Raw genomic sequence first — 27,444 nt, forward strand, 5'->3', positions numbered from 1 at the left:
GGACATAGAAACATCACCCACGCAAACACCTTGTTCCTTTGATGTTTCTTTAGCCATCCGAAGAAAGATTGTTGAGGCGGTATGACCTTCCGCGAGTATTGTTTCTTAAATATACTGTGCCCTCGTATATTCGGGGCAAAACAGCGTAAAAGCAAAGAAGACAAAACTCATGTAAATAGTTATGAGGAATCAATAAGAGATGGGTAAGCAAATCTTGTCACATATTTTTCTAGCAGGAATGTCAGTACGGCATTGGTCAAGAGCACGGGAAAATAAAATATATCGAAAAAATAAAGAATCCATCTTGTTTATAGACGGACCCTTCTTTGAGATTAGTGAATCGTATAGTGATTCAGTCGTTCGAATGAATGTGTTTACATATAGGGGACATCCCCTCGGCCGATTATGAGGAAATTTGTTTACTGTTTTGCATTGGAAAACCATTGTTGTGCTTTCTAAACCATCCCCCTCCCTCACTACGCATTTACACAATTCTTCAACAACCTTAAAGTTGTGCATATTTCACAGCGTCTAAGAGAAAAGTCTGTTAATCCTTGTGAGTCCAATATTTTGTAACACGAGATGCCATCATAACACACACACACCGGGTCATCATCGACGCACAGTGAGCCCTTGTTAGCACCGCCACCGTCTGGCAGCAGAGCACAAGGCGGCTCCGCAATGGATCCTCGGATCCTCATCACCCTCTTCCTCCTCTACCAAGCCACCTCAGCCACGAGCCATCAGTCCCCTACGCGCTTTTACTCGGATGACCTCGCTCGCGAGGAAAGTACCACAACAATCCGTGATAGTCGCCCGGGTGACATAATGGCGTCCGTAGCGAATGGCTACTTAGGCACCATAGTTTACAGCGATACGGTCCATATTGCCGGTATATACAGTGGGAAAGCCTACCCGAAACCCTGGCCGGCCTATCCACTGCATTTCTACGAGCACACTCACAGGGCGCGCCTACCGTCTACTTGCGCGGTGAATTTCTCCTTGAGTGAGCGTGAGAATATCACAGGGAAAAGCTCGTACGCTTTAGACGTGTCGGAGGCTGTTTTCTATCGCTGGTTCAAGGCTGATGGGGGGACGTTTGATGTGGAGCAGAGGATCTATGCGCATCGGTCACGCAAGCATCTCCTTGTGGTTGAGATCTCGGTGAATAATAGTCTGCAGCGTGACGTCACGCTAACCTTGACAACTAACCGCGGGGGGATATCGAGAGATGTGGACCTGAATGAGACAGTGTTTAAGCCAGGCTTGAGGGTCGCTGTTGGTAAGGTAATCTAACACCATCTTGAAGCAAAATGAAAGACCTTTTGTTGCTTCCTTTAAAAGTTTTACCGCAGGTGTAGTATTTCACACAAACAATCATTTTCTATTTGCACAGATTTCCGTACATTTGTGTAATGTAAATAAAAAAAATGGATTTTTTCTTAAAAAAAGATATTATACAAAAAAGGGTTAGTGTTTAACGTTATCTACAAACTACCCTTTTTCCATTCCCACAACAACATCCTCGCATTGAAGTAAAGCTCTTGTCGTCTTATAATGTATAGTTCGTAGAAAAAGTAAAGTTTATAGATAATAATAAACTTTTAAAAATCGGCATTTCTCTACCACAGGTCAAAGTATTGGAAGAGTCAAACGGTTACCGCGCGAATGTCGCGATGGTCTGGGACGAGATTCCTGCTAATTTGACCGTGAGGGCCTCGGGCGAGCAGCACTGGTACTTCATCACAGCAATTGTTACTAGCCTCGATAACACGCTTAGTCCTGAGAACGAGGCTCTGAATCAGTGGAAGGATGCATCATGGTATATACCATAATCCGTCTGTTCATTCATTCGTCCAACTGTCAATCTCTTCGTCTGCCCGCTCATTCACTTGTCTGATCGTCAATTCGTCTGTTTATTTGGTCCTTTCGCCTGTCATTCTGATCGTCTGTCTTTCTCTTCGTCTGCTTGTTCGTCCTTTTATCTAATCGTCGATCCAGCTTTTCATTCGGTCAATCTGTTTCTCTTTCTCTTTGCCAACCCGTTCGTCTGATCGTCAATCTGTCTGTTTCTTTGTTTGTCTCTCCGGATTTCAATCTATTATTCTGACTGCTCGTTACTCTATTGGTCTGACTGCTCGTTACTCTATTAGTCTGACTGCTCGTTACTCTATTAGTCTGACTGCTCGTTACTCTATTAGTCTGACTGCTCGTTACTCTATTAGTCTGACTGCTCGTTACTCTATTAGTCTGACTGCTCGTTACTCTATTAGTCTGACTGCTCGTTACTCTATTAGTCTGACTGCTCGTTACTCTATTAGTCTGACTGCTCGTTACTCTATTGGCCTGACTGCTCGTTATTCTATTAGTCTGACTGCTCGTTACTCTATTAGTCTGACTGCTCGTTACTCTATTAGTCTGACTGATCGTTTATTAGTCTGACTGCTCGTTACTCTATTAGTCTGACTGCTCGTTACTCTATTAGTCTGACTGCTCGTTACTCTATTAGTCTGACTGCTCGTTACTCTATTAGTCGGACTGCTCGTTACTCTATTAGTCTGACCGCTCGTTACTCTATTAGTCTGACTGCTCGTTACTCTATTAGTCTGACTGCTCGTTTATTAGTCTGACTGCTCGTTACTCTATTTGTCTGACTGCTCGTTACTCTATTGGTCTGACTGCTCGTTACTCTATTAGTCTGACTGCTCGTTACTCTATTAGTCTGACTGCTCGTTACTCTATTGGCCTGACTGCTCGTTACTCTATTAGTCTGACTGCTCGTTACTCTATTAGTCTGACTGCTCGTTACTCTATTGGCCTGACTGCTCGTTACTCTATTAGTCTGACTGCTCGTTACTCTATTAGTCTGACTGCTCGTTACTCTATTGGTCTGACTGCTCGTTACTCTATTAGTCTGACTGCTCTTTACTCTATTAGTCTGACTGCTCGTTACTCTATTGGCCTGACTGCTCGTTACTCTATTAGTCTGACTGCTCGTTACTCTATTGGTCTGACTGCTCGTTACTCTATTAGTCTGACTGCTCGTTACTCTATTAGTCTGACTGCTCGTTACTCTATTAGTCTGACTGCTCGTTACTCTATTAGTCTGACTGCTCGTTACTCTATTAGTCTGACTGCTCGTTACTCTATTAGTCTGACTGCTCGTTACTCTATTAGTCTGACTGCTCGTTACTCTATTGGTCTGACTGCTCGTTACTCTATTGGTCTGACTGCTCGTTACTCTATTAGTCTGACTGCTCGTTACTCTATTAGTCTGACTGCTCGTTACTCTATTAGTCTGACTGCTCGTTACTCTATTAGTCTGACTGCTCGTTACTCTATTAGTCTGACTGCTCGTTACTCTATTAGTCTGACTGCTCGTTACTCTATTAGTCTGACTGCTCGTTACTCTATTGGCCTGACTGCTCGTTACTCTATTAGTCTGACTGCTCGTTACTCTATTTGTCTGACTGCTCGTTACTCTATTGGTCTGACTGCTCGTTACTCTATTAGTCTGACTGCTCGTTACTCTATTAGTCTGACTGCTCGTTACTCTATTGGCCTGACTGCTCGTTACTCTATTAGTCTGACTGCTCGTTACTCTATTGGCCTGACTGCTCGTTACTCTATTAGTCTGACTGCTCGTTACTCTATTGGCCTGACTGCTCGTTACTCTATTAGTCTGACTGCTCGTTACTCTATTAGTCTGACTGCTCGTTACTCTATTGGTCTGACTGCTCGTTACTCTATTAGTCTGACTGCTCGTTACTCTATTAGTCTGACTGCTCGTTACTCTATTAGTCTGACTGCTCGTTACTCTATTAGTCTGACTGCTCGTTACTCTATTGGTCTGACTGCTCGTTACTCTATTGGTCTGACTGCTCGTTACTCTATTAGTCTGACTGCTCGTTACTCTATTAGTCTGACTGCTCGTTACTCTATTAGTCTGACTGCTCGTTACTCTATTAGTCTGACTGCTCGTTACTCTATTAGTCTGACTGCTCGTTACTCTATTAGTCTGACTGCTCGTTACTCTATTAGTCTGACTGCTCGTTACTCTATTGGTCTGACTGCTCGTTACTCTATTGGTCTGACTGCTCGTTACTCTATTAGTCTGACTGCTCGTTACTCTATTAGTCTGACTGCTCGTTACTCTATTAGTCTGACTGCTCGTTACTCTATTAGTCTGACTGCTCGTTACTCTATTAGTCTGACTGCTCGTTACTCTATTAGTCTGACTGCTCGTTACTCTATTAGTCTGACTGCTCGTTACTCTATTAGTCTGACTGCTCGTTACTCTATTAGTCTGACTGCTCGTTACTCTATTGGCCTGACTGCTCGTTACTCTATTAGTCTGACTGCTCGTTACTCTATTAGTCTGACTGCTCGTTACTCTATTGGTCTGAAGGCTCGTTACTCTATTAGTCTGACTGCTCGTTACTCTATTAGTCTGACTGCTCGTTACTCTATTAGTCTGACTGCTCGTTACTCTATTAGTCTGACTGCTCGTTACTCTATTAGTCTGACTGCTCGTTACTCTATTGGCCTGACTGCTCGTTACTCTATTAGTCTGACTGCTCGTTACTCTATTAGTCTGACTGCTCGTTACTCTATTATTCTGACTGCTCGTTTATTAGTCTGACTGCTCGTTACTCTATTAGTCTGACTGCTCGTTACTCTATTAGTCTGACTGCTCGTTACTCTATTAGTCTGACTGCTCGTTACTCTATTAGTCGGACTGCTCGTTACTCTATTAGTCTGACCGCTCGTTACTCTATTAGTCTGACTGCTCGTTACTCTATTGGTCTGACTGCTCGTTTATTAGTCTGACTGCTCGTTACTCTATTTGTCTGACTGCTCGTTACTCTATTAGTCTGACTGCTCGTTACTCTATTAGTCTGACTGCTCGTTACTCTATTAGTCTGACTGCTCGTTACTCTATTAGTCTGACTGCTCGTTACTCTATTAGTCTGACTGCTCGTTACTCTATTAGTCTGACCGCTCGTTACTCTATTAGTCTGACTGCTCGTTATTCTATTATTCTAACTGCTCGTTTATTAGTCTGACTGCTCGTTACTCTATTTGTCTGACTGCTCGTTACTCTATTGGTCTGACTGCTCGTTTATTAGTCTGACTGCTCGTTACTCTATTAGTCTGACTGCTCGTTACTCTATTAGTCTGACTGCTCGTTACTCTATTAGTCTGACTGCTCGTTACTCTATTAGTCGGACTGCTCGTTACTCTATTAGTCTGACCGCTCGTTACTCTATTAGTCTGACTGCTCGTTACTCTATTAGTCTGACTGCTCGTTACTCTATTAGTCTGACTGCTCGTTACTCTATTAGTCTGACTGCTCGTTACTCTATTAGTCTGACTGCTCGTTACTCTATTAGTCTGACTGCTCGTTACTCTATTAGTCTGACCGCTCGTTACTCTATTAGTCTGACTGCTCGTTACTCTATTAGTCTGACTGCTCGTTACTCTATTAGTCTGACCGCTCGTTACTCTATTAGTCTGACTGCTCGTTACTCTATTAGTCTGACTGCTCGTTTATTAGTCTGACCGCTCGTTACTCTATTAGTCTGACTGCTCGTTACTCTATTAGTCTGACTGCTCGTTTATTAGTCTGACTGCTCGTTACTCTATTTGTCTGACTGCTCGTTACTCTATTAGTCTGACTGCTCGTTACTCTATTAGTCTGACTGCTCGTTACTCTATTGGTCTGACTGCTCGTTACTCTATTAGTCTGACTGCTCGTTACTCTATTAGTCTGACTGCTCGTTACTCTATTAGTCTGACCGCTCGTTACTCTATTAGTCTGACTGCTCGTTACTCTATTAGTCTGACTGCTCGTTTATTAGTCTGACTGCTCGTTACTCTATTTGTCTGACTGCTCGTTACTCTATTGGTCTGACTGCTCGTTTATTAGTCTGACTGCTCGTTACTCTATTGGTCTGACTGCTCGTTACTTTATTAGTCTGACTGCTCGTTACTCTATTAGTCTGACTGCTCGTTACTCTATTAGTCTGACTGCTCGTTACTCTATTGGTCTGACTGCTCGTTACTCTATTAGTCTGACTGCTCGTTACTCTATTAGTCTGACTGCTCGTTACTCTATTAGTCTGACTGCTCGTTACTCTATTAGTCTGACTGCTCGTTACTCTATTGGTCTGACTGCTCGTTACTCTATTAGTCTGACTGCTCGTTACTCTATTAGTCTGACTGCTCGTTACTCTATTAGTCTGACTGCTCGTTACTCTATTAGTCTGACTGCTCGTTACTCTATTAGTCTGACTGCTCGTTACTCTATTGGCCTGACTGCTCGTTACTCTATTAGTCTGACTGCTCGTTACTCTATTAGTCTGACTGCTCGTTACTCTATTAGTCTGACTGCTCGTTTATTAGTCTGACTGCTCGTTACTCTATTAGTCTGACTGCTCGTTACTCTATTAGTCTGACTGCTCGTTACTCTATTAGTCTGACTGCTCGTTACTCTATTGGCCTGACTGCTCGTTACTCTATTAGTCTGACTGCTCGTTACTCTATTAGTCTGACTGCTCGTTACTCTATTGGTCTGAAGGCTCGTTACTCTATTAGTCTGACTGCTCGTTACTCTATTAGTCTGACTGCTCGTTACTCTATTAGTCTGACTGCTCGTTACTCTATTAGTCTGACTGCTCGTTACTCTATTAGTCTGACTGCTCGTTACTCTATTGGCCTGACTGCTCGTTACTCTATTAGTCTGACTGCTCGTTACTCTATTGGTCTGACTGCTCGTTACTCTATTAGTCTGACTGCTCGTTTATTAGTCTGACTGCTCGTTACTCTATTAGTCTGACTGCTCGTTACTCTATTAGTCTGACTGCTCGTTACTCTATTAGTCTGACTGCTCGTTACTCTATTAGTCGGACTGCTCGTTACTCTATTAGTCTGACCGCTCGTTACTCTATTAGTCTGACTGCTCGTTACTCTATTGGTCTGACTGCTCGTTTATTAGTCTGACTGCTCGTTACTCTATTTGTCTGACTGCTCGTTACTCTATTAGTCTGACTGCTCGTTACTCTATTAGTCTGACTGCTCGTTACTCTATTAGTCTGACTGCTCGTTACTCTATTAGTCTGACTGCTCGTTACTCTATTAGTCTGACTGCTCGTTACTCTATTAGTCTGACCGCTCGTTACTCTATTAGTCTGACTGCTCGTTACTCTATTAGTCTGACTGCTCGTTTATTAGTCTGACTGCTCGTTACTCTATTTGTCTGACTGCTCGTTACTCTATTGGTCTGACTGCTCGTTTATTAGTCTGACTGCTCGTTACTCTATTAGTCTGACTGCTCGTTACTCTATTAGTCTGACTGCTCGTTACTCTATTAGTCTGACTGCTCGTTACTCTATTAGTCGGACTGCTCGTTACTCTATTAGTCTGACCGCTCGTTACTCTATTAGTCTGACTGCTCGTTACTCTATTAGTCTGACTGCTCGTTACTCTATTAGTCTGACTGCTCGTTACTCTATTAGTCTGACTGCTCGTTACTCTATTAGTCTGACTGCTCGTTACTCTATTAGTCTGACTGCTCGTTACTCTATTAGTCTGACTGCTCGTTACTCTATTAGTCTGACTGCTCGTTACTCTATTAGTCTGACTGCTCGTTACTCTATTAGTCTGACCGCTCGTTACTCTATTAGTCTGACTGCTCGTTACTCTATTAGTCTGACTGCTCGTTTATTAGTCTGACCGCTCGTTACTCTATTAGTCTGACTGCTCGTTACTCTATTAGTCTGACTGCTCGTTTATTAGTCTGACTGCTCGTTACTCTATTTGTCTGACTGCTCGTTACTCTATTAGTCTGACTGCTCGTTACTCTATTAGTCTGACTGCTCGTTACTCTATTAGTCTGACTGCTCGTTACTCTATTAGTCTGACTGCTCGTTACTCTATTAGTCTGACTGCTCGTTACTCTATTAGTCTGACTGCTCGTTACTCTATTAGTCTGACTGGTCGTTACTCTATTAGTCTGACTGCTCGTTTATTAGTCTGACTGCTCGTTACTCTATTTGTCTGACTGCTCGTTACTCTATTGGTCTGACTGCTCGTTTATTAGTCTGACTGCTCGTTACTCTATTGGTCTGACTGCTCGTTACTTTATTAGTCTGACTGCTCGTTACTCTATTAGTCTGACTGCTCGTTACTCTATTAGTCTGACTGCTCGTTACTCTATTGGTCTGACTGCTCGTTACTCTATTAGTCTGACTGCTCGTTACTCTATTAGTCTGACTGCTCGTTACTCTATTAGTCTGACTGCTCGTTACTCTATTAGTCTGACTGCTCGTTACTCTATTGGTCTGACTGCTCGTTACTCTATTAGTCTGACTGCTCGTTACTCTATTAGTCTGACTGCTCGTTACTCTATTAGTCTGACTGCTCGTTACTCTATTAGTCTGACTGCTCGTTACTCTATTAGTCTGACTGCTCGTTACTCTATTGGCCTGACTGCTCGTTACTCTATTAGTCTGACTGCTCGTTACTCTATTAGTCTGACTGCTCGTTACTCTATTAGTCTGACTGCTCGTTTATTAGTCTGACTGCTCGTTACTCTATTAGTCTGACTGCTCGTTACTCTATTAGTCTGACTGCTCGTTACTCTATTAGTCTGACTGCTCGTTACTCTATTAGTCTGACTGCTCGTTACTCTATTAGTCTGACTGCTCGTTACTCTATTAGTCTGACTGCTCGTTACTCTATTAGTCTGACTGCTCGTTACTCTATTAGTCTGACCGCTCGTTACTCTATTAGTCTGACTGCTCGTTACTCTATTAGTCTGACTGCTCGTTTATTAGTCTGACTGCTCGTTACTCTATTAGTCTGACTGCTCGTTACTCTATTAGTCTGACTGCTCGTTACTCTATTATTCTGACTGCTCGTTTATTAGTCTGACTGCTCGTTACTCTATTAGTCTGACTGCTCGTTACTCTATTAGTCTGACTGCTCGTTACTCTATTAGTCTGACTGCTCGTTACTCTATTAGTCGGACTGCTCGTTACTCTATTAGTCTGACCGCTCGTTACTCTATTAGTCTGACTGCTCGTTACTCTATTAGTCTGACTGCTCGTTTATTAGTCTGACCGCTCGTTACTCTATTAGTCTGACTGCTCGTTACTCTATTAGTCTGACTGCTCGTTTATTAGTCTGACTGCTCGTTACTCTATTTGTCTGACTGCTCGTTACTCTATTAGTCTGACTGCTCGTTACTCTATTAGTCTGACTGCTCGTTACTCTATTAGTCTGACTGCTCGTTACTCTATTAGTCTGACTGCTCGTTACTCTATTAGTCTGACTGCTCGTTACTCTATTAGTCTGACCGCTCGTTACTCTATTAGTCTGACTGGTCGTTACTCTATTAGTCTGACTGCTCGTTTATTAGTCTGACTGCTCGTTACTCTATTTGTCTGACTGCTCGTTACTCTATTGGTCTGACTGCTCGTTTATTAGTCTGACTGCTCGTTACTCTATTGGTCTGACTGCTCGTTACTTTATTAGTCTGACTGCTCGTTACTCTATTAGTCTGACTGCTCGTTACTCTATTAGTCTGACTGCTCGTTACTCTATTGGTCTGACTGCTCGTTACTCTATTAGTCTGACTGCTCGTTACTCTATTAGTCTGACTGCTCGTTACTCTATTAGTCTGACTGCTCGTTACTCTATTAGTCTGACTGCTCGTTACTCTATTGGTCTGACTGCTCGTTACTCTTTTAGTCTGACTGCTCGTTACTCTATTAGTCTGACTGCTCGTTACTCTATTAGTCTGACTGCTCGTTACTCTATTAGTCTGACTGCTCGTTACTCTATTAGTCTGACTGCTCGTTACTCTATTGGCCTGACTGCTCGTTACTCTATTAGTCTGACTGCTCGTTACTCTATTAGTCTGACTGCTCGTTACTCTATTAGTCTGACTGCTCGTTTATTAGTCTGACTGCTCGTTACTCTATTAGTCTGACTGCTCGTTACTCTATTAGTCTGACTGCTCGTTACTCTATTAGTCTGACTGCTCGTTACTTTATTAGTCTGACTGCTCGTTACTCTATTAGTCTGACTGCTCGTTACTCTATTAGTCTGACTGCTCGTTACTCTATTAGTCTGACTGCTCGTTACTCTATTAGTCTGACTGCTCGTTACTCTATTAGTCTGACTGCTCGTTACTCTATTAGTCTGACTGCTCGTTACTCTATTAGTCTGACTGCTCGTTACTCTATTAGTCTGACTGCTCGTTACTCTATTAGTCTGACTGCTCGTTACTCTATTAGTCTGACTGCTCGTTACTCTATTGGTCTGACTGCTCGTTACTCTATTAGTCTGACTGCTCGTTACTCTATTAGTCTGAACGTTGTTACGTGTTTTTTTCCGCCTATATCATTGTCTGTACTTTTTCACGTTGATTTCATTGTAATGTGCCATCGTATTCCTCGTATTCAAACTGAACCATCGCAGGGCTAGAAAGGACCTTCTAGCTTCCCACAAAGACGCCTGGAAGACGCTGTGGAGCACAGGGCGCATAGACGTAGAGGGTGACCTCCAGCTCTCCCAGGCCATCTACAGCAGCATGTACAACATACTGAGCTCCACCCGGGCCGACTGGCCGTACGGGCTGAGTCCGGGGGGGTTACCGGGAGGTGAGGAGTACATGGGCCACACCTTCTGGGACCAGGACATCTGGATGTACCCGTCTCTTGTGCTGTTGCAGCCTGACCTCGCCCGGGCGTGCCTGCAGTACCGGTACCACAGGCTGCCCGCTGCGAGGCTTATTTCGCAGAAGTTTGGAATGAAAGGTTTTTAATGATACACTTTGCTAATATAGTTAATATGTTGCTAATAAGAAAACAGATAATTTTGAACGCAAACCCTTCATTTAACGATTATCTTTTTTTTTTCACGTAGAAAGAACCTAGTATTTCACGTAGGAAGAACCTATAATTTAAACGCGGATAACTCGAACTCCTCGCCTAATTCTAGCTAGCGTTTTTTTTCTCTAGCATTCTGTTAATTTGGACATAATAATGCCCCTTCGATCCCTTGGTGTCATTCCCGTCACTCACTCTTCATCACTATCCATTTTCGTCATGCTTCCACATTTTAGAGGATATGACGCCATGGGATTACACAGAATTCTTCCTAGCACTTTTCCAGGCTTTGCGAATTTCATGTTTATCGTATCACTGCTGTAAAGTTTTTAATCCTCCTGTGGCAATAAGCCCATGGTAGAATTTTCCTACGTTATTACTTCAATACACTGCTCCTCTCTCCCAGGGGCAATGTTCCCGTGGGAGAGCTCCCTCAGTGGGGTCGAGACCTCGCCAGGGCTGGTGTATGGCGAGACACAGGTCCACATCACGGGGGACATCGCGTACGCCGCAAAGCTCTACTGGTGGGCTACTAAGGACCAGCAGTGGATGAGGGAGACTGGGTACCAACTTGCTACTCAGACCGCAGAGTACTGGGCCAGCAGGGCTAATTACCGTGACGCCGCTGACCAGTATGTGATCCAGTACGTCATGCCCCCCGACGAGTATCAGTTCCCTGTGGACAACTCGGTTTACACGAACGTCGTGGCCAAATTGAACCTGGAGTTCGCCATTCAGGTTTGATAGCTTTTAACTCGTTTAATGAAAGATTAAATTCTATGTACTCGCTGCTCATTTTTTTTTTCGAAGCCAAAAAGCTCCTCGAATCTACGGTTGCTCGCACGCACAGGTAAACGCACTCCAAGAACTCTTTCTTGTCCGATGCACACAAGGGATCTTTGCTGGACAAACCACAGCTAGCCTAAGCTTCCAATGTGTCTCTGTTTGTTTACCGTGTGATCACTAGAGAGACAAATAGCGACCTTTGGCTACCTGTGGACAAAACAGACAGCATTGCTGGTCACCCGACGACGTGAAACTGTTTGAGCAGTTTTTTGATTGTTATATGGATATTTGTTTTCCGTTTGTTATATGGATATTTTTTCGACGCACTACGTCTTTGTTCGAGTCTGTTTCGTATGCATTTAAGACGCATTTCTCCTTGCGTTTTTGTTGTTCTGTGTAAGATTTATTCACCAAATCATACATCCTTGTTTATGCTTTCCTGTATTTATAGTCATTCTATGTAGGTGGTAGTTCATTTGTTGTCGAGACGTTATTCAAAGTATTATACCAGTGCATAATATGATTTCAACCGCCTTAAAAAATGAAAATGTATAGTTAGAGTTTTCCTTTTTTTCCCACATGTAATTTAAACTTCAGATATCAAAGATCTTGGGCAAATACTATCCAAGCAGATGGGAGTGGATCAGGGATAAGATGTACATTCCATTCGACACCGAGCGCCACTACCACCCGGAGTTTGACGGCTATCATCCGGGCATTAAGGTCAAGCAAGCAGATACCATCCTGATTGGGTACCCACTTATGTTCAACATGAGCAAACAGGTAGCAAATATTAAATATTCTTGTTTTGAAAACTATCGTTTTTCTAGCTCGCTTGCGTAATTCCATTCTATGACATTACGTACGTTTTGGACTATCACAGATAGATTTTCCGCTCCGGGAGCATTTGATCGATCTGCAAGGCATGAAGATGTATAAAACAGAACTGATTAAGTGATTATGATTGTCTGCTATTAACTCCACAGAACTGTTGTAGGCTTTGAAATAATGCTGGGAGGCGGGGACAGACAGACAAAGTTATCAAGAACATATTGTGGGGCACAGCCACGACCCTACTGGTCATTCCCTGATAATCTTTTCTAAATATTAAGGGGGGGAGAACACGTGCCCGTACGATTCATGTTTGCTATTGGTTAGCTGGAGGACATGTTAACTCATGTAGCACGATTTTTAGATTCGTCGAAATGACCTTGAGATGTACGAGAAGGTGACGGATCGTAATGGCCCGGCTATGACCCATTCCATGTTTGCGATTGGTTGGCTGGAGGTTGGCGACAAGAAAAGGGCAGCCAAGGCATTTGCTAGAAACTATGAAAATATTCAGGGACCCTTCAAGGTGAGCAGATAACGACTGGCGGATTTACAAACAAAAATACAAACTAACTCACTTATTCGCATATAAACAAACGAAGGACATATGAACGGGTATATGAAAACGAAGAACAAACTGACAAACGGATGTACCGACCGGTGGTTAGACGGTAAAACAAATGGTTGGAGAGACAGGTAGAAAAGTGCTTACAAGTAATAGGTAAGCATTCTTACTCAATTTTAAGGAATTAGAATTACAGAGCTAAGGGCTAGGCGTCCAAATAACGGGGATCCGTTGTTTAGTTCAGAGAAAAGCAACCAATTTGTGATATCCACCAGGTATGGACTGAGCAGAGCCACAGTCGCGGTGCCGTCAATTTCATCACGGGCGCCGGGGGGTTCCTCCAAGGCCTGCTCCACGGCTACGGGGGCGTGCGAGTACGCGAGGACAGTCTCGAGATCAATCCCACCCTACCCCCCTCAACCACCAGGCTCACCCTCACGGGTGTTCATTACCTTGGCAGCGTGATCGACATAGCCTTAGACGCATCACGTGTTAACGTGACGTTGACGTCTACGTCACAGATTGCGCCTAGTTTGGAAGTGGTGGTCAGCGGAGTGTCCAGAGTGCTGATGGAGGGACAGACAGTAAATATACCAAGCGGAAAGGCATTTGTGCGCATGCGCGCATAGGTGTGTAGGGTCTTTTGTACCGCAGTATCTTTTATTCGTTCCCCAATAAAAAAGAAATCACATGCCTTAGAATTGTCTTATTGTGTTACTGCGCTTCGTAAATCATATCAACTTTGCGTTGGAAAAGCCTTTTGATAGCATGCCAAATTTCAGACTGTTCTTTCTGGAAATAAAAACAAAATAACCCGCTACAATTAATATACGATGTGTGTTATGCAAGTTAAAACAATATAGAAAGGTGTAAAATAGATTTTCGATGAATATGCGAAGGCCAAGTGTTTGTACGGATTTTGTAATTCATTATAAATGTTTTGCAAGGATTGTCACTTGGATGGATTCGCACAGGAAACCCACTTGGATGGCTTCCAACACGAAATTCATTATTTTTGGTAATGACATAGTGACAAAGAGACTTTGTTCGGCACAATATTTTCTAAAAATAAAATTAATTATAAATCCCTGATAAAAATTCCTTTTAAGCCCTTTAAATATATTTGCAATGGTATATTTCTAAAATTATTTATGTTACATTTATCAGCTTCTCTTCTTTGAGAGGAGTTATCAGACAATAGTGCCCTCTGTGTTACGTCACACCTGGAGATAATCAAACACAAGCCAAGAGTCCTGCAGACAGTTATCTCAGCCGACTAAGAATCCCGCGAATGGACTCACGAAACATCACGTTATCACATGAACAATGGTACTCAATCTGACCTCGAGGATTAACAACAACTGAGCATACGCATTCCTTGAGCTAGGGCCAAGGAACAGCACCTCAAAACCATTCCCTTTAAACATATGAAAAGCCTGCTGTAGTCTTTAAGACCGCAACTGAACCGCGTCTTAACGCGACTGAACCGTGCGTGAAAGGATGGCGTTAAGACTCGCCGGAGTTTCCTTGCGTTTGTTATGGGTACTAGTAATAGCAGTCACCGGGCTTAAGCCTAGAAAACCCTCAGATACCTGCTTCGTCACAAAAGAACTCCCTTTCCATGTAAGCACTTCGTCTATCACCGAAAGCAAAGCGGGTAACTTTATGGCCTCCATAGCGAACGGGTATGTAGGCACAGTGGTGATGAGTAACTCAGTGCATGTGTCAGGTCTGTTTAACGGCAAAGGATGGCCCAAGAGGTACCCGATCTATCCGATTTACATGTCTGAACACGCGCACCGTGCGCGCCTACCATCCACCGCCTCGATCTCTTTCAAGGTGCACGATAACGATGTCGTTTATATCAATGGGACGCGCTCGTACGCGCTGGACGTCAAAACTGGAGTGTTTTACAGCTGGTTCGAAGAGACTAATGAGAATGGGTCGCTGTTCATCGAGATGCGCTACTATGCGCACAGAGAGAGGCGGAATCTGCTGATAAACGAGATCACTATTAAGAATGACTTGAACAAGGAAATCACCCTGGACTTGAGTAACAACTATGGGAATTTCTCAAAGGACGTCAAGCTAACTCAGCACACGGTCAGCGAAAAAGAGGAGCTGGAAATTGCATTTGGAAAGGTAATATTGGAAGTTATGGGGTTTCACCTCGCCTATCCCTCGCCTTTATCAGTTTTGAAACGAAATTTTAAAGATCTTTGATTTGATAAGAATTTCTTAGAAGGACCGATCCTTGGCCTGTGTGACCTCTATGAGTCAAAGTACCTATTGCAGGTTTTTAATCTTTGGTGAGTTTTAGTGGCGCAGTAATAACAGGGGGGGGGGGGGGGGGTCTGCATGTCGGTAGTCAGTTAAAAATTCCATAATTTGTCGGTAGTCGGTACGAATTATCAGTCTTTCTAAGTTAGTGTTCGCAATGATTTATTGATAATAAATTAATTATGGATTAATAATTGGCAGAAAAGTTGATGCAACAGGAAATAGTGCATATACTAAAATGGCTTAATTTAAGTAGATTGACCGATGGAAGTAAAACTTATATTAAAAAATCAAACTTCGGTAATTGGCAAATATTTTTGTCGCTAGTCACTAGTTCATTTTTTGTCGCTAGTCGGTTACCCCATCCAGATCCTGAATAATAAAAAAGATACTTTTTGTCTTTGATCGAAATTACTTTAATTAATGTATCTTAATCTAAGCTTTAAAGCTATACGATGGTTTCGAATCTCAATATAACATGCATATATAAGCCTGTTTCGTGGTTGCCCGCTCATCATAAAATTTATTTATATAGTATATGAGTGATGGTAGTAATATATTCTTAATAAATCAAAAGTGTATGTTATGGGGGGTGTCCGCTTTATAAAGGTTTTATGAGTGGAGTTTGAATAGAGAAAGTGTATGTTATGGGGGTGTCCGCTTTATCAAATAAAAATATATAAAATAAGCGCAAAAATACAAAGACAGGTTTAGAATGCTTTAGCACTATTGTCTATGTATCGTCCAGAGATCAGGATTCAGCCATTTATACGTTAACCATGAGCCACTGCGGGTTACAATACATAGATTCGGTTGTTGAAAGCAGCAGTGGTTCATGATTACAGAAACAACAAGAATGTCATAGCTTTATAAATCTTGATTTGCATTGCAATTACCCATATTTGCTTATCCATTTGATACCCATTAAGCACTGCGGGTTATGAGACAGTTTATCCGAGGGCAACCGTTTCAAAGAGAAGTTATAACTCCAAAAGGGGAGTAAAAAACCGAGGTACAAAATGACTCCCTTTTTGGAGTAATTTTTTACTCCCTTTTTTCTACTCTCTCAAGGGAGTAGATTTTACCCCTGTAGGGGAGTAACTTAAGGTAGTGATTTACTAGGTTGCTTGCTATTACTCCATTAAAGGAATACAATTTACACTCAAAATGGAGTTATTTTTTACTCCTTTTTTTTCCTACTCTCTCAGGGGAGTAGATTTTACCCACTTTACGGGGTAGTTAAGTGGATTAATTTACTAGGTTGCTTGGAGTTACTCCATTAAAAGAGTATAATTCGCCCTCAAAATGGGAGTTAATTTTTACTCCCTATTTTGTTATTTCCCCCTACTAATTGGGTAACTAAAGGGATGATTTCAACCCTCTCCCCCCTGTTTTTACAAAATGGCCATTTAAACTCCACCTACTTCAGGGGTTAATACTGGAGAAAGTAGAGTAATTTAGAAACACCAAGGAAAAGACGTTATTATGAATTTGACAAATCATTTAATTAAACAATTCAGTTTAAAAAATAACAAAAATATAAGTTGAAAAAATGTTTGAAAAATAATAGTCATTTGACATAAGGTATCCAGGACAAAATTACTAACAAGTGTCCCAACATAACAAAGCTGAAACAAACATAACACAATATTATTTTTCTATAACAACTTTAACAGCTTTTGAACATTACCCTTTTTGGCGTCATTACGGTTTTCCAAAAGAACTGCCTCCTCCTCCATCTTTGTATATTCAGATAAGAAGCTAGAAGCCTAATGCCTCTATATGCACCATTAAAATTTGAACCTGATAGGCTAGCTAGAAAAGATAACTAGGTTCTTCATATGCAGGGTTTACTGTGATCAGAATATACGGACAAAAACCAACTACAGTAACATTAGATATTCAAAATAAATATCTGGACAAATTTTAGGTGCAAGACTGATTACTAGGTTTTTACTAAGCTAAGTTATTCAATTTTGTGCTTCAAGTAACAGTTTATAAAGCATAGGCGCTTTAGATGTAAGTACAGTGATTAGTGAATAACTTAAGTTTACGAAGTTTTTATTCGTTTCTTGCGATTTACGCATTGATACATTCCTTATACCTCAAACTTCTTTCTTTTCTGGCTTTCAACTCGAGCACATTTTACTATCTCTATCATAATGTCCTGCGAAGATAATAAGAGAAACACATAAGAAGGTAGTATTGCTTTGGAAGATAACAAAGAATCACAAAACATATCAGTCTAGTTCGAGAAATCCGCTCACGAACGATGATTTGATGCTGAAGTTGGTCGCAAAAATCACATTTAGTAGCCCCTCTCGGCCACTAAAGCGAGGGACGCCCGGTACATTTTGGTTTTACGGGCCCTGGTGAGCCGTCTTCTATCTGCAAAGCGGGACTTCTTTTTTTTATAATCTCAAGTAGCATTTCTTTTAGAAACAATATATATTATTTTATAATGTTCAAATCGGATCTAAGAATTTTATACGATTATCACCCTACCTATCTTTCTTTTAAATGCAGTACTAATTATTCTGAGCGAATTTTGAAAGTACACCACATAAAACTCATGTTCGAGTCCAAGCCTGTCTTTGATTACATTTCTTATTGTTGTAGTATAGCTGACAATATATGCAAGTATGGCGAGGCCTGTTCTTGTATTGAAAATGTTCTTTTAGGATTTCCTAAGAATTTCATAAGAGTTCCTAAATTGTAGAACTTCAAATCTTCTTCCTAAGATTTTCTTATTCAAATTATTTCAATTTTCTGGTCTACTGCTTATACTAGGAAATCCTAGGAATTTTTCGGAAGTTTAATCATATTTTGTTGTTTTGATCGAACTTAGGAAATCTTAGGAAACTCCTAGGCACAGGGTAGAGTTTTTTGTCTCAATACAAATAAATACGATAAATTATTATTTTTATATTTTGTCTTATATATTAAAGACTATCGTTTTCCTTCTTAAATTCAGCTAATTCAGAGTAAAAACAACAACTCTCTTTATTTTATATATTTGGAGTGGTTTGTTACTGCTCTAAAAGGATACAGCTGGAGTAAAAACTACTCTTTCAACACGAGATGGCTGGAGTAGTTTTTACTCTTCAAAACCTACCCCCTAAAAGGAGTACTTTTTTACTCCATTATTTGACCAACAAGAGTGAAAATTACTCTTTTTCTAATAAACATTCGATACTTATTCTCAACAGAGTAAAACTTACTCCGTTAAGGGAGTAAACAAAAAAAAAATACTCCTCAGTGGAGTAGTTTTTACTCCAATAAAGGAGTTCAAATTACTCCTTTAAAAGTACTCCATCGCAAAGAGTAGTTTTTACTCTCTGAGTGGAGTAAAAATAACTCCCTGAAACTAACAGTGCACCTTATTAAAATAGCTGTATACGCCTCTTCATTGGGGGATTGGAGCACTTTCTCGACTAACAAACGCAGACGCGGCTGCAAAGGAGACTAACACTTGACACACTGTTCACGTCTGCATCTTTTAATGCAGGTTAACATTCCCGAGGAAAAATTCGGTCTCCAGCCGCAAGTTGCGCTTGCATTTCGCGACATCAAGGAACACATCTTTATTAACGCGTCCGAGTGGCGCACGTGGTATTACATCACAGCCATAGCAACCAGCATAGATACCAAGTTCGACCCATGGAGACAAGCCGAGGGGGCCTGGAAGGAGGCTATGAGGTAAGATGAAATTCCAATGTGATTTTACTATTTTAGAACCAAACTGTTGTAGAGGTGCCCTTTAAGTTACTTTATCGGCACTGCTGTACATGCAAACCTTACTTACGAAAGCCCCCATAATAGGCCCCTAGTCATGCCCTGATAAACCTCACACTATCCTGTGAGATATAGAAACTGTGAGATAGATTTGAGGCATTACATCAAGGTTCTTAAGCCTAAGAGGAGTCGGGAGTCGGGGATCCGAGGGAAACTCTTTGTACTCGATATCATTAATTCCGTATCAGGGGCCTCGGAGTACCTTGAAAAGTGTCAGGGTGGACAGGGTAGTTTTCCATACACAAAAGTTGCTTTAATTTATCAAAATTGCTAATGTTCCTGGCAATAATTTAGGCTGTAGTTAAAGCCTCCACAGCCCCTCCTCGGCCCTTGTATCGTATGTCTTTTACTTTCAGGGATAAGGGACAATTGCTATGGCTTTACGCCAAAGGCTAGGAGATGCTCTGAGTAGCCTTTCATGGTTATTAATTCGTTTTTTATGTCTTTACCCCCAGGGATAAACGGCACTTGCTTTGGCATCACACCAAAGCCTGGGAGGAGCTGTGGGAATCCGGCAAAGTCGATGTCGTGACAAAGGACAAAAGTTCTCACCTTGGACAAGCCATCTACGGCAGCTTATACTACCTACTGTCGTCCACCCGGGCCGACTGGCCGTACGGGCTGAGTCCGGGGGGGTTACCGGGAGGAGAGGAGTACATGGGTCACACCTTTTGGGACCAGGACATCTGGATGTACCCAGTCATGGTGCTCCTGTACCCTGATCTTGCGCGCGCGTCGTTGAGGTATCGGTATGATCGCCTGCCTGCCGCGAGGAGGATCGCGAGAAAATGGGGTTACAAAGGTAAGTTTTGCATTTAGTGTTTATACCGAAAAAGGCATCAGGGTGGAGATGTAAAGGTAAGTTATGTTCTTAGTTTTTTTACATTCAAACAGGCGCGTGTGTTACTTGTTTAACAGACGCATATACAGGCATTTAAGTTAGCCTTTCGGTTACTGTCGGAATTGAAATTGGATGATTTTAATGTTTCCAAACCGAAGCAGAAAACCCCGTGAGAATGCCCAGGCCCGTCTTACAGCTTTATCGCAGTTCTTTGTTTTCTTAAAAAACGTTTAAAACACATGTTTAGTTCTTACCTGTGGTAAGAACAATTAGGTATAGCCTTCGGCGTTCTTCTGATAGTTGTTTTAGACAACCGAGGGCCACTGAAATCCTTTCTCTCTGTATTCAATGGCGGAAGTGGGAATTTATGAAAACTAAGAAAGTCTTGACAAACATACGCGGGCTCGCTGCTTGTATCAGATGCAATTTATTTTGTTTGATCACAACAGGTGCAATGTTCCCGTGGGAGAGTTCCCTCAGCGGAATCGAGACTTCACCCGGCGAAAAGTACGGCCGCTATCAAAACCATATCACAGGAGATATCGCTTACGCTGCCCAGCTATACTGGCACGCAACCAAGGACTACCAGTGGCTAAAAGAGATTGGGTACGCTTTGGCCTACCAGACCGCGGAGTACTGGGCCAGTCGCGTAAGCTTTGATAACAGGAAAGAGAAGTACGTCATCGAGTACGTCATGCCCCCTGACGAATACCAGTTTCCAGTGGACAACTCGGTTTATACCAACGTCGTGGCCAAGATTAACCTGGAGTTTGCTGTGAAGGTAACTGAAGGAGACGTTTGCTGTTATCAGGATATTTTTTGGGTGCCGTTATGTCCATCGCCGTGTGCTCAAAGATAAGGATACCTACTGCTGCTAGATCATGGAATACATAGAAAGAAATGATGATTATGGCAATGACAGTGATGCTGTGGTTTTAGGGTTGCAAATTGCTTCGATGTTGCTACCCAAGAAAAAGAAGTGATAAATTTGGTTATGATTATATTATTATGATGACGGTTATGATAATGATAATGCTGATGATAGTAATGAAGCTATTTCAACACTCTGTTTCTAGGTGTGCACATTGCTCGGGCGATACTACCCTAAGATGTGGGTGAAGATAGCGGAACAGATGTACATTCCGTTCGATAGCGATCGTAATTTTCATCCAGAGTTCGACCTCTACGACTTGGGCTATCAGGCCAAGCAGGCGGACACCATTCTTATAGGCTACCCTCTCATGTACAACATGAGCCGTCAGGTGACTCTGCGATGCGCATGCGCGAGTGTTTCGATGACTCAAATATAGACGTCGTATTACGCGACAAATCACCAGGCTTACAAGGTATGCCAAACCAGTTTTAGTGCTGCAGTTATATCATCACGTGTGTGATTTTATATAGTCAACTGAAAGTCAACAATGTCTTTTTTCACCTTAATTCTCGCATGTTGTAGTTCGTGGATGAGACAATCTATATTTTATGTTGCAGTTAACCGGTTTGACTGGTTCCACTGTAAAAGCTTTGCGCAGTTTGATATTCTAATATATTACTTTCCCAATGGGGGAATAAGAGCTTATGGGGGGATCAGTACGCAGCTCTTAGAAGCTGTATTTTGATTGGGCAAATGAACAATATCCGCACCTCGACACAAAGAACGAGAAGAATAGAGACAAAAGAACTCATTCGTAGAACAAAGATAATAGGAGACAAAGCTGCTGCGTACTTACTATTTATGGGGGTTTGGGCGCGGCCTTTCACTACCGATGATGCAATGGTTATAAAGACCCTTTATTCCATATAGCAACAAGTCAATTGGGATAGCTCTTTCTTTTAACTTAACAATGTAATTTGCTATTGGTAATTGTCTTGTTTTCTCGCGCCCCTTTTGGCATAGGTTCGGTACAATGATCTATTGACATATGAGAACCGCACCGATCCCGAGGGACCCGCCATGACCCACGCCATGTTTGCTATCGGTTGGCTGGAGGTTGGGGAGGAGGAGAGAGCAGCGAAGGCATTCCTCAAGAACTACGAACACATAGAGCAGCCGTTCCAGGTCAGTCGATGGTTCATCTAAACCGCTATTAATTATTATTTTTACATTATTTCTCCGTAGCCAGTATTTTGAACGGGGGGGGGGGTATTTACCCATTTAGCGGACCATTTTCTCTTAGGTAGCTCGTCCAAGCTCGCAGTGGTACTCAATTTTCCTTCATCAGGGCGGAACTTCAAGTCGCCCCCTGGCTATGGGCCTGTTTACACATAACTTTTGTTGATGATGATGATGATGACGATGATGTTGATGATGACGATGGTATTGATGATGACGATGATTTGAACTTATTTACCCCTCCACTAGGTCTGGACTGAACAACGTCGCAAAAGAGGAGCCATCAACTTCATCACCGGGGCGGGAGGCTTTCTCCAAGCTGTACTCTTCGGCTATGGCGGCTTTCGTATCAGAGAAGACCAGCTGTACTTCGACCCAAAACTTCCCCCGACTTCCAATACCTTCACCATCACAGGCGTCGACTATTTGGGCAGCTCATTGAAGTTTATCATCAAGAATAAGAAGATGCGAATAACTCTGACGGAGAGAGAGCAGATTGCACCTGCGCTGGAGCTTGTCATTTACAAGAAGGTGTACCCGCTAGAGCACAAGAACACGCTTCTACTTCTCAGGGGACCCGGGTTTATACGCATGCGCAGAGATTGATACAAGGAACTGAACTATCTGCCCACAATGCATTGCGTTAATATTTTAAGGGAAATTCGCGCTTTTGGGGAAGTTTATCTTAATATCTTAACTACACAGAACAGGCCATGAGCTTAACTTTAGAAAAAGTAGAGTTCGATTTAAATCCATTTAAGAAAAATTGGAAATTCTACTTTCCAAATAAATGTCAGTCGAATGAGTATAGGAATAACATATTTAACATACTTGCATGGATTGCTTTGAAAGTTGTCCTCAATCTAATAAGTCAACGTTCCCGTCCTGGTCCTATTGCACAAAAAATACATTTTATTATTTGCGAAAGCGATATAAAAATTCGTGCACATTTTCTGGTATTTCATGACAAAATAAACAAAACAATGCATTTTGGGCAGCGTAAAAATTGACATGATGATAATGATAAATGTTATATGTATTTAGCTTTATTTGTTATAATGTCTGATTTCAGGAAAGCTCCATACCCCTCCCCTCCTCCTGCCCTTTGGAGTACCTTTAAATGCAGTGTTTGTGTGTAACACCTTACCACCACCACCTGGGATCGTCACCGAAAGACGATCCTCACCCCACTCGTAAACCACGGAATTCCACCACCTTTTGGTGGATTGGAGAGGGGGGATGTGAATATTTTCTGATCATACGATAATACACGAACATTCATGCGTTTTGATGGTTTGGGGCTTCTCAGTAGATGTCACTAATAAACCATACATTTCGTACAGCTGTTTTTTATTTCTCCTGTTTGAACCAGTCAATAGCTCGAGCTAAGTGTGAAGATTGATATAAAACTGATGTTTGTAGATTATTAAATGTTGGTGGGAGATGGTCGTGTATCGAACCGTCCTACCATGTTTGGGATCCCTGCGCTATGTATGGGATCCCTGCGCTATGTCTGGGAGCCCTGCGCTATGTATGGGAACCCTGCGCTATGTTTGGAAACCCTGCGCTATGTATGGGGACCCTGCGCTATGTTTAGGAACCCTGCGCTATGTTTAAGAACATTATGCTATGTATGGGAACCCTGCGCTATGTTTAAGAACATTATGCTATGTATGGGAACCCTGCGCTATGTTTAGGAACCCTGCGCTATGTTTAAGAACATTATGCTATGTATGGGAACCCTGCGCTTTGAAACTGAACCCTGCGCTATGTTTAAGAACATTATGCTATGTATGGGAACCCTGCGCTATGTACGGGAACCCTGCGTGCATTCGGGACCTGCAAGTGTCCGCCATTTTTGTGTCAAAAGCGTGTTCATTGATGAGATTTACTAAGGGCCTAGCTAAACTAGAAGACATGTAGCTTGCTACATCACGCTTCTTGTCGCGCTCGACATGTCGCCTAGTTTAGCCAGGCCTAAGATCAATGTTCGTTATTTAGTTTACTTTGCAACATAACAGATAAGAGAAAACTTTAAATGTCTATATTGTTTTATGAATTTTCGATTCACTAATTCCCCGAGCCGGCAAATACGGAGTTTTTCCCGAAACCCTCGGCGCTCATTCCAAGGTACCCTCCATCCACTGGAAGGTCAGCGGCAGTTATAAAAGACGCATCCTCACTGCAGAGAAAGGAGATAGCTGCTGCTATCTCAGCGGGCTCCCCTAGCCTGTTGAGCATGTGGTAGGGACCCCAGAGAGGCTCCCATCTCGCGCGGTCATCCCCAGCCGCCCTGGCTACCTGTGTTTGAATACAGTAGGTTACCAGTAGGATAGTGGCTACCTGTGGTTCAATACAGTAGGTTACCAGTAGGATAGTGCTAGCTTAAAGCCTCCTCTAACAAAAAGAAAACATCCTCCATGAAAAAAAAACACACTGGTTTTGGGTCCCAACTAATATTTTTAAACAGGGCCGAAGCAGGGGGTGGGGCACTGGGGGCATGTGCCCCAACAATATTTTCAAAAATTATAGGGAAATGACCAGAAGGGGCGTGGCTGTTGCCCCCCCCACCCCCAATCTTACGTGACCTGCTACGACTCTGTTAAATCTTTTACTATATTTTTTTCACGAAATGTCATATTTGCGTACGCCTAATATAAGCCGAATACGCCGAAGATAAGAGAGGGATTGCATTTGGCGAATATCTACTACCATATCTCCTTGTTTTGTATAAAGATAACAAATAAAGTTCTGGATCCGCTCTTGCATACCTCAGGGCTGTACGTCCACCCTGGCGATAGCGAGTTGACCCTGATGTGGTCCTTGGCCAGGTCTAGCGCCATGCATTTGGTCATGGAGATAATGGCACCTTTGCTCGACGAGTATGTCCAGTGCACGGGCTGAGCTCGATGGGCGCTTATACTGGCGAGGTTTACCACAGCTCCTGATGGACCGGTATCGCATGCTTGGAAGACAACGTGAACACAAGATACAAATCCCTATTATGATGGTAATGTGCAGGCACGTACCCTTTGTGGTGAGAAGACCCCCCTCCTCCCCCTCCCTCTCAATTTCACTATCACCATCATACTAATATAAACAATTGTAATACTATCTCACCTGTTTTCATGTATGGGTGACAAGCTTGCACCATGTTGGCATAACCTTGCACATTCACAGACATAGTTTTGTGCCAGTCTTTCTCTTCTACATCTAGGCCTATAACACGACCATGAAACATAAGGACACTGATATGATGTTGAAATCCCATGGTAGAAGGGGCGAAAGGGATGATGGGGCGGGATGATAGGGTACTGACATTTTGATTGAAAACCTGAAATCTGTACTTTTAGGGGGTGGGGAGCACAGCGTGCACATTTGCGTTTAAAGCTTAGTTTATATACATTACTTAGCGCGCGTAGCTTAGTTTATATACATTACTTAGCGCGCGTAGCTTAGTTTATATACATTACTTAGCGCGCGTAGCTTAGTTTATATACATTACTTAGCGCGCGTAGCTTAGTTTATATACATTACTTAGCGCGCGTAGCTAGAAAATTTTGTCATTTCTGAGGATCGAGACACATTCTTTGTTAAATATTGCAGACAATGCGGGATGTGGGGTGGGGGGTGGGGGGGGGGGGACATCTGCCTAACTTTGTCCTCCCGCTCCCAATATAAGGTGAATGGGTATAATGCAATCTTTCTATGAGATTTCACGGTGGTTTTGAAGAGGACTACAACTGGTCGATAACACTACAATACCTTTTTCAATCTAGAAACAAATAAGTCCAAGGAAATACCGAGAGAAAAGGATTGGGAAGGCGACAGAAAAACGTGACATGCCTTTTGATCCAAAGTATGCAGCGTTGTTAACCAAGATATGGACGGCGCTTCCATGGTCAGCCGCTACACAGCCTACTACGTGCGCGCACATATCCTTGTTAGCGACATCGACGTGGTAGAATTTTACCTTGTTACCTAATATGAAACAAATAAGTTTAACATGACAAAGCGTGCGGTAGTACCTGTGGTGAGGGAAGGAGTGGGGTCTGGGAAGCGTAAATAATCTGACTGCCCAAATTATTGCTCGTAAACTCACACAATCTGCCAACTGCGTCTAAAGAAACCCGCACTCGGTGGCCGATTTTTTAATTGGCCCAGGAGATATTTCCATAAATTCATAACTGTCACCTTAAAAATTACCCCCTCCCCTTTAAGTTCACATGTATATTTCGTGATAATAACGTTGACCCCAACAATCAAGTATTTGTATCCAGCTTTGACATAAGCCTTTTTACATCGGCCCGAAGTGAAAAAAACACCCACAGCCCCTGAAACAGAACCTTGGATACCAGCCTTGGTACAAGGAGCTATTATCTAACCATTTTTTGATTCAAAGATTCGCCTGTTATCTTCGCACAGTTCCTCGAATAATACAGTCAGTGCAGCCGTCAAATCCACCATCCTATGTATTGGTTTCTTGTATTGTGTAGTTACGAGCGTCTTGTATCTTTCCATTATCGCGATCGCGAATCGCGAAATTTCAGACTCGCGAAATGTGCCTATACCATTTTCGCGAAATTTAAGACTCGCGAAAGTAAAGAAGAATAAGGTTGTCCAAAAAACTTACGCGGCTACGCGGCTCAAGTCTAGTAAGACCACAGGTAGACCGCAGTAGAGTTTGGTACTTGCCTACTGCGACCTACGTGAGTTGTTCTTTGTGTCTTACAAGGCACGGAACTAATTTGGGGCACGTAATGTCCTATTTTGAGAAGATTCTTGTATTTGTATTTATATAAACAAAAAAACAAACCTGACGATCGTAAATCCGTTTCTACTTGCTGACCAAGCTCGTCGTTGATATCGAGAATGGCTACACTCGCTCCTTCGCGTGCTAGCCTTTCTACCGTAGCTTTACCAATACCAGACGCGCCACCGGTTACAATGGCTACACGGCCATGAAATCTTCCCTCTAGATGTGCACGTATGCTGCCTGTGGTAATAACTGCTTCAGTCGCTTCAGTCATTCTTGAGCATCGGCCCGTACCACTGTACTCTCGGTGGTGACCTCTTGTGAAATGACGCGTGACAGCGTGACGGATCAGCTGTTTTCGAGTCACGCAAAAAATGTATAGATCTTTTTTTTTTTTTTTACAGTAGCTTTAGATAATTTACACGTGTCCCTCGTATAACAAAATTAATTTAGAATTATATTGGTTATTTACATTAAAATACTAATTTAAGGAATTGTCTAATTGTGCTACAGAATTAAAGATGTCAGTGATTTTATACGGAAATGAAGCGACTGTATCTGTGGAATATTAGGAAAAGAACA

The 27,444-nt window shown here is 42.4% G+C and overlaps 3 protein-coding genes across 3 annotated transcripts; 2 read left to right on the plus strand and 1 right to left on the minus strand.

The window, feature by feature from the left end:
- The first annotated feature begins 408 nt into the window (after window positions 1-408).
- Window positions 409-13,775, plus strand: LOC5508007 (protein-glucosylgalactosylhydroxylysine glucosidase). Its single transcript, XM_032376739.2, has 7 exons — window positions 409-1,287; window positions 1,632-1,822; window positions 10,486-10,823; window positions 11,302-11,633; window positions 12,279-12,464; window positions 12,877-13,038; window positions 13,353-13,775. The coding sequence occupies exons 1-7, from the start codon at window positions 682-684 to the stop codon at window positions 13,704-13,706; spliced, it is 2,169 nt and encodes a 722-aa protein (XP_032232630.2). The 5' UTR covers window positions 409-681; the 3' UTR covers window positions 13,707-13,775.
- A 598-nt stretch (window positions 13,776-14,373) lies between these two features.
- Window positions 14,374-23,446, plus strand: LOC5507997 (protein-glucosylgalactosylhydroxylysine glucosidase). Its single transcript, XM_001628574.3, has 7 exons — window positions 14,374-15,219; window positions 18,866-19,056; window positions 19,608-19,954; window positions 20,443-20,774; window positions 21,070-21,255; window positions 21,891-22,052; window positions 22,356-23,446. Exons 1-7 carry the CDS (start codon window positions 14,578-14,580, stop codon window positions 22,710-22,712), a joined length of 2,217 nt encoding a protein of 738 aa, XP_001628624.1. The 5' UTR covers window positions 14,374-14,577; the 3' UTR covers window positions 22,713-23,446.
- On the minus strand, window positions 23,440-27,178 carry LOC5508006 (cyclopentanol dehydrogenase). Its single transcript, XM_032376748.2, has 5 exons — window positions 26,923-27,178; window positions 25,953-26,087; window positions 25,227-25,325; window positions 24,878-25,071; window positions 23,440-24,407 (listed from the first exon to the last, which is right to left on the minus strand). The coding sequence occupies exons 1-5, from the start codon at window positions 27,134-27,136 to the stop codon at window positions 24,177-24,179; spliced, it is 873 nt and encodes a 290-aa protein (XP_032232639.2). The 5' UTR covers window positions 27,137-27,178; the 3' UTR covers window positions 23,440-24,176.
- Between the last annotated feature and the right edge of the window lie 266 nt (window positions 27,179-27,444).

Source organism: Nematostella vectensis, chromosome 7 (assembly GCF_932526225.1).
Source record: "Nematostella vectensis chromosome 7, jaNemVect1.1, whole genome shotgun sequence".
Taxonomy (NCBI): domain Eukaryota; kingdom Metazoa; phylum Cnidaria; class Anthozoa; order Actiniaria; family Edwardsiidae; genus Nematostella; species Nematostella vectensis.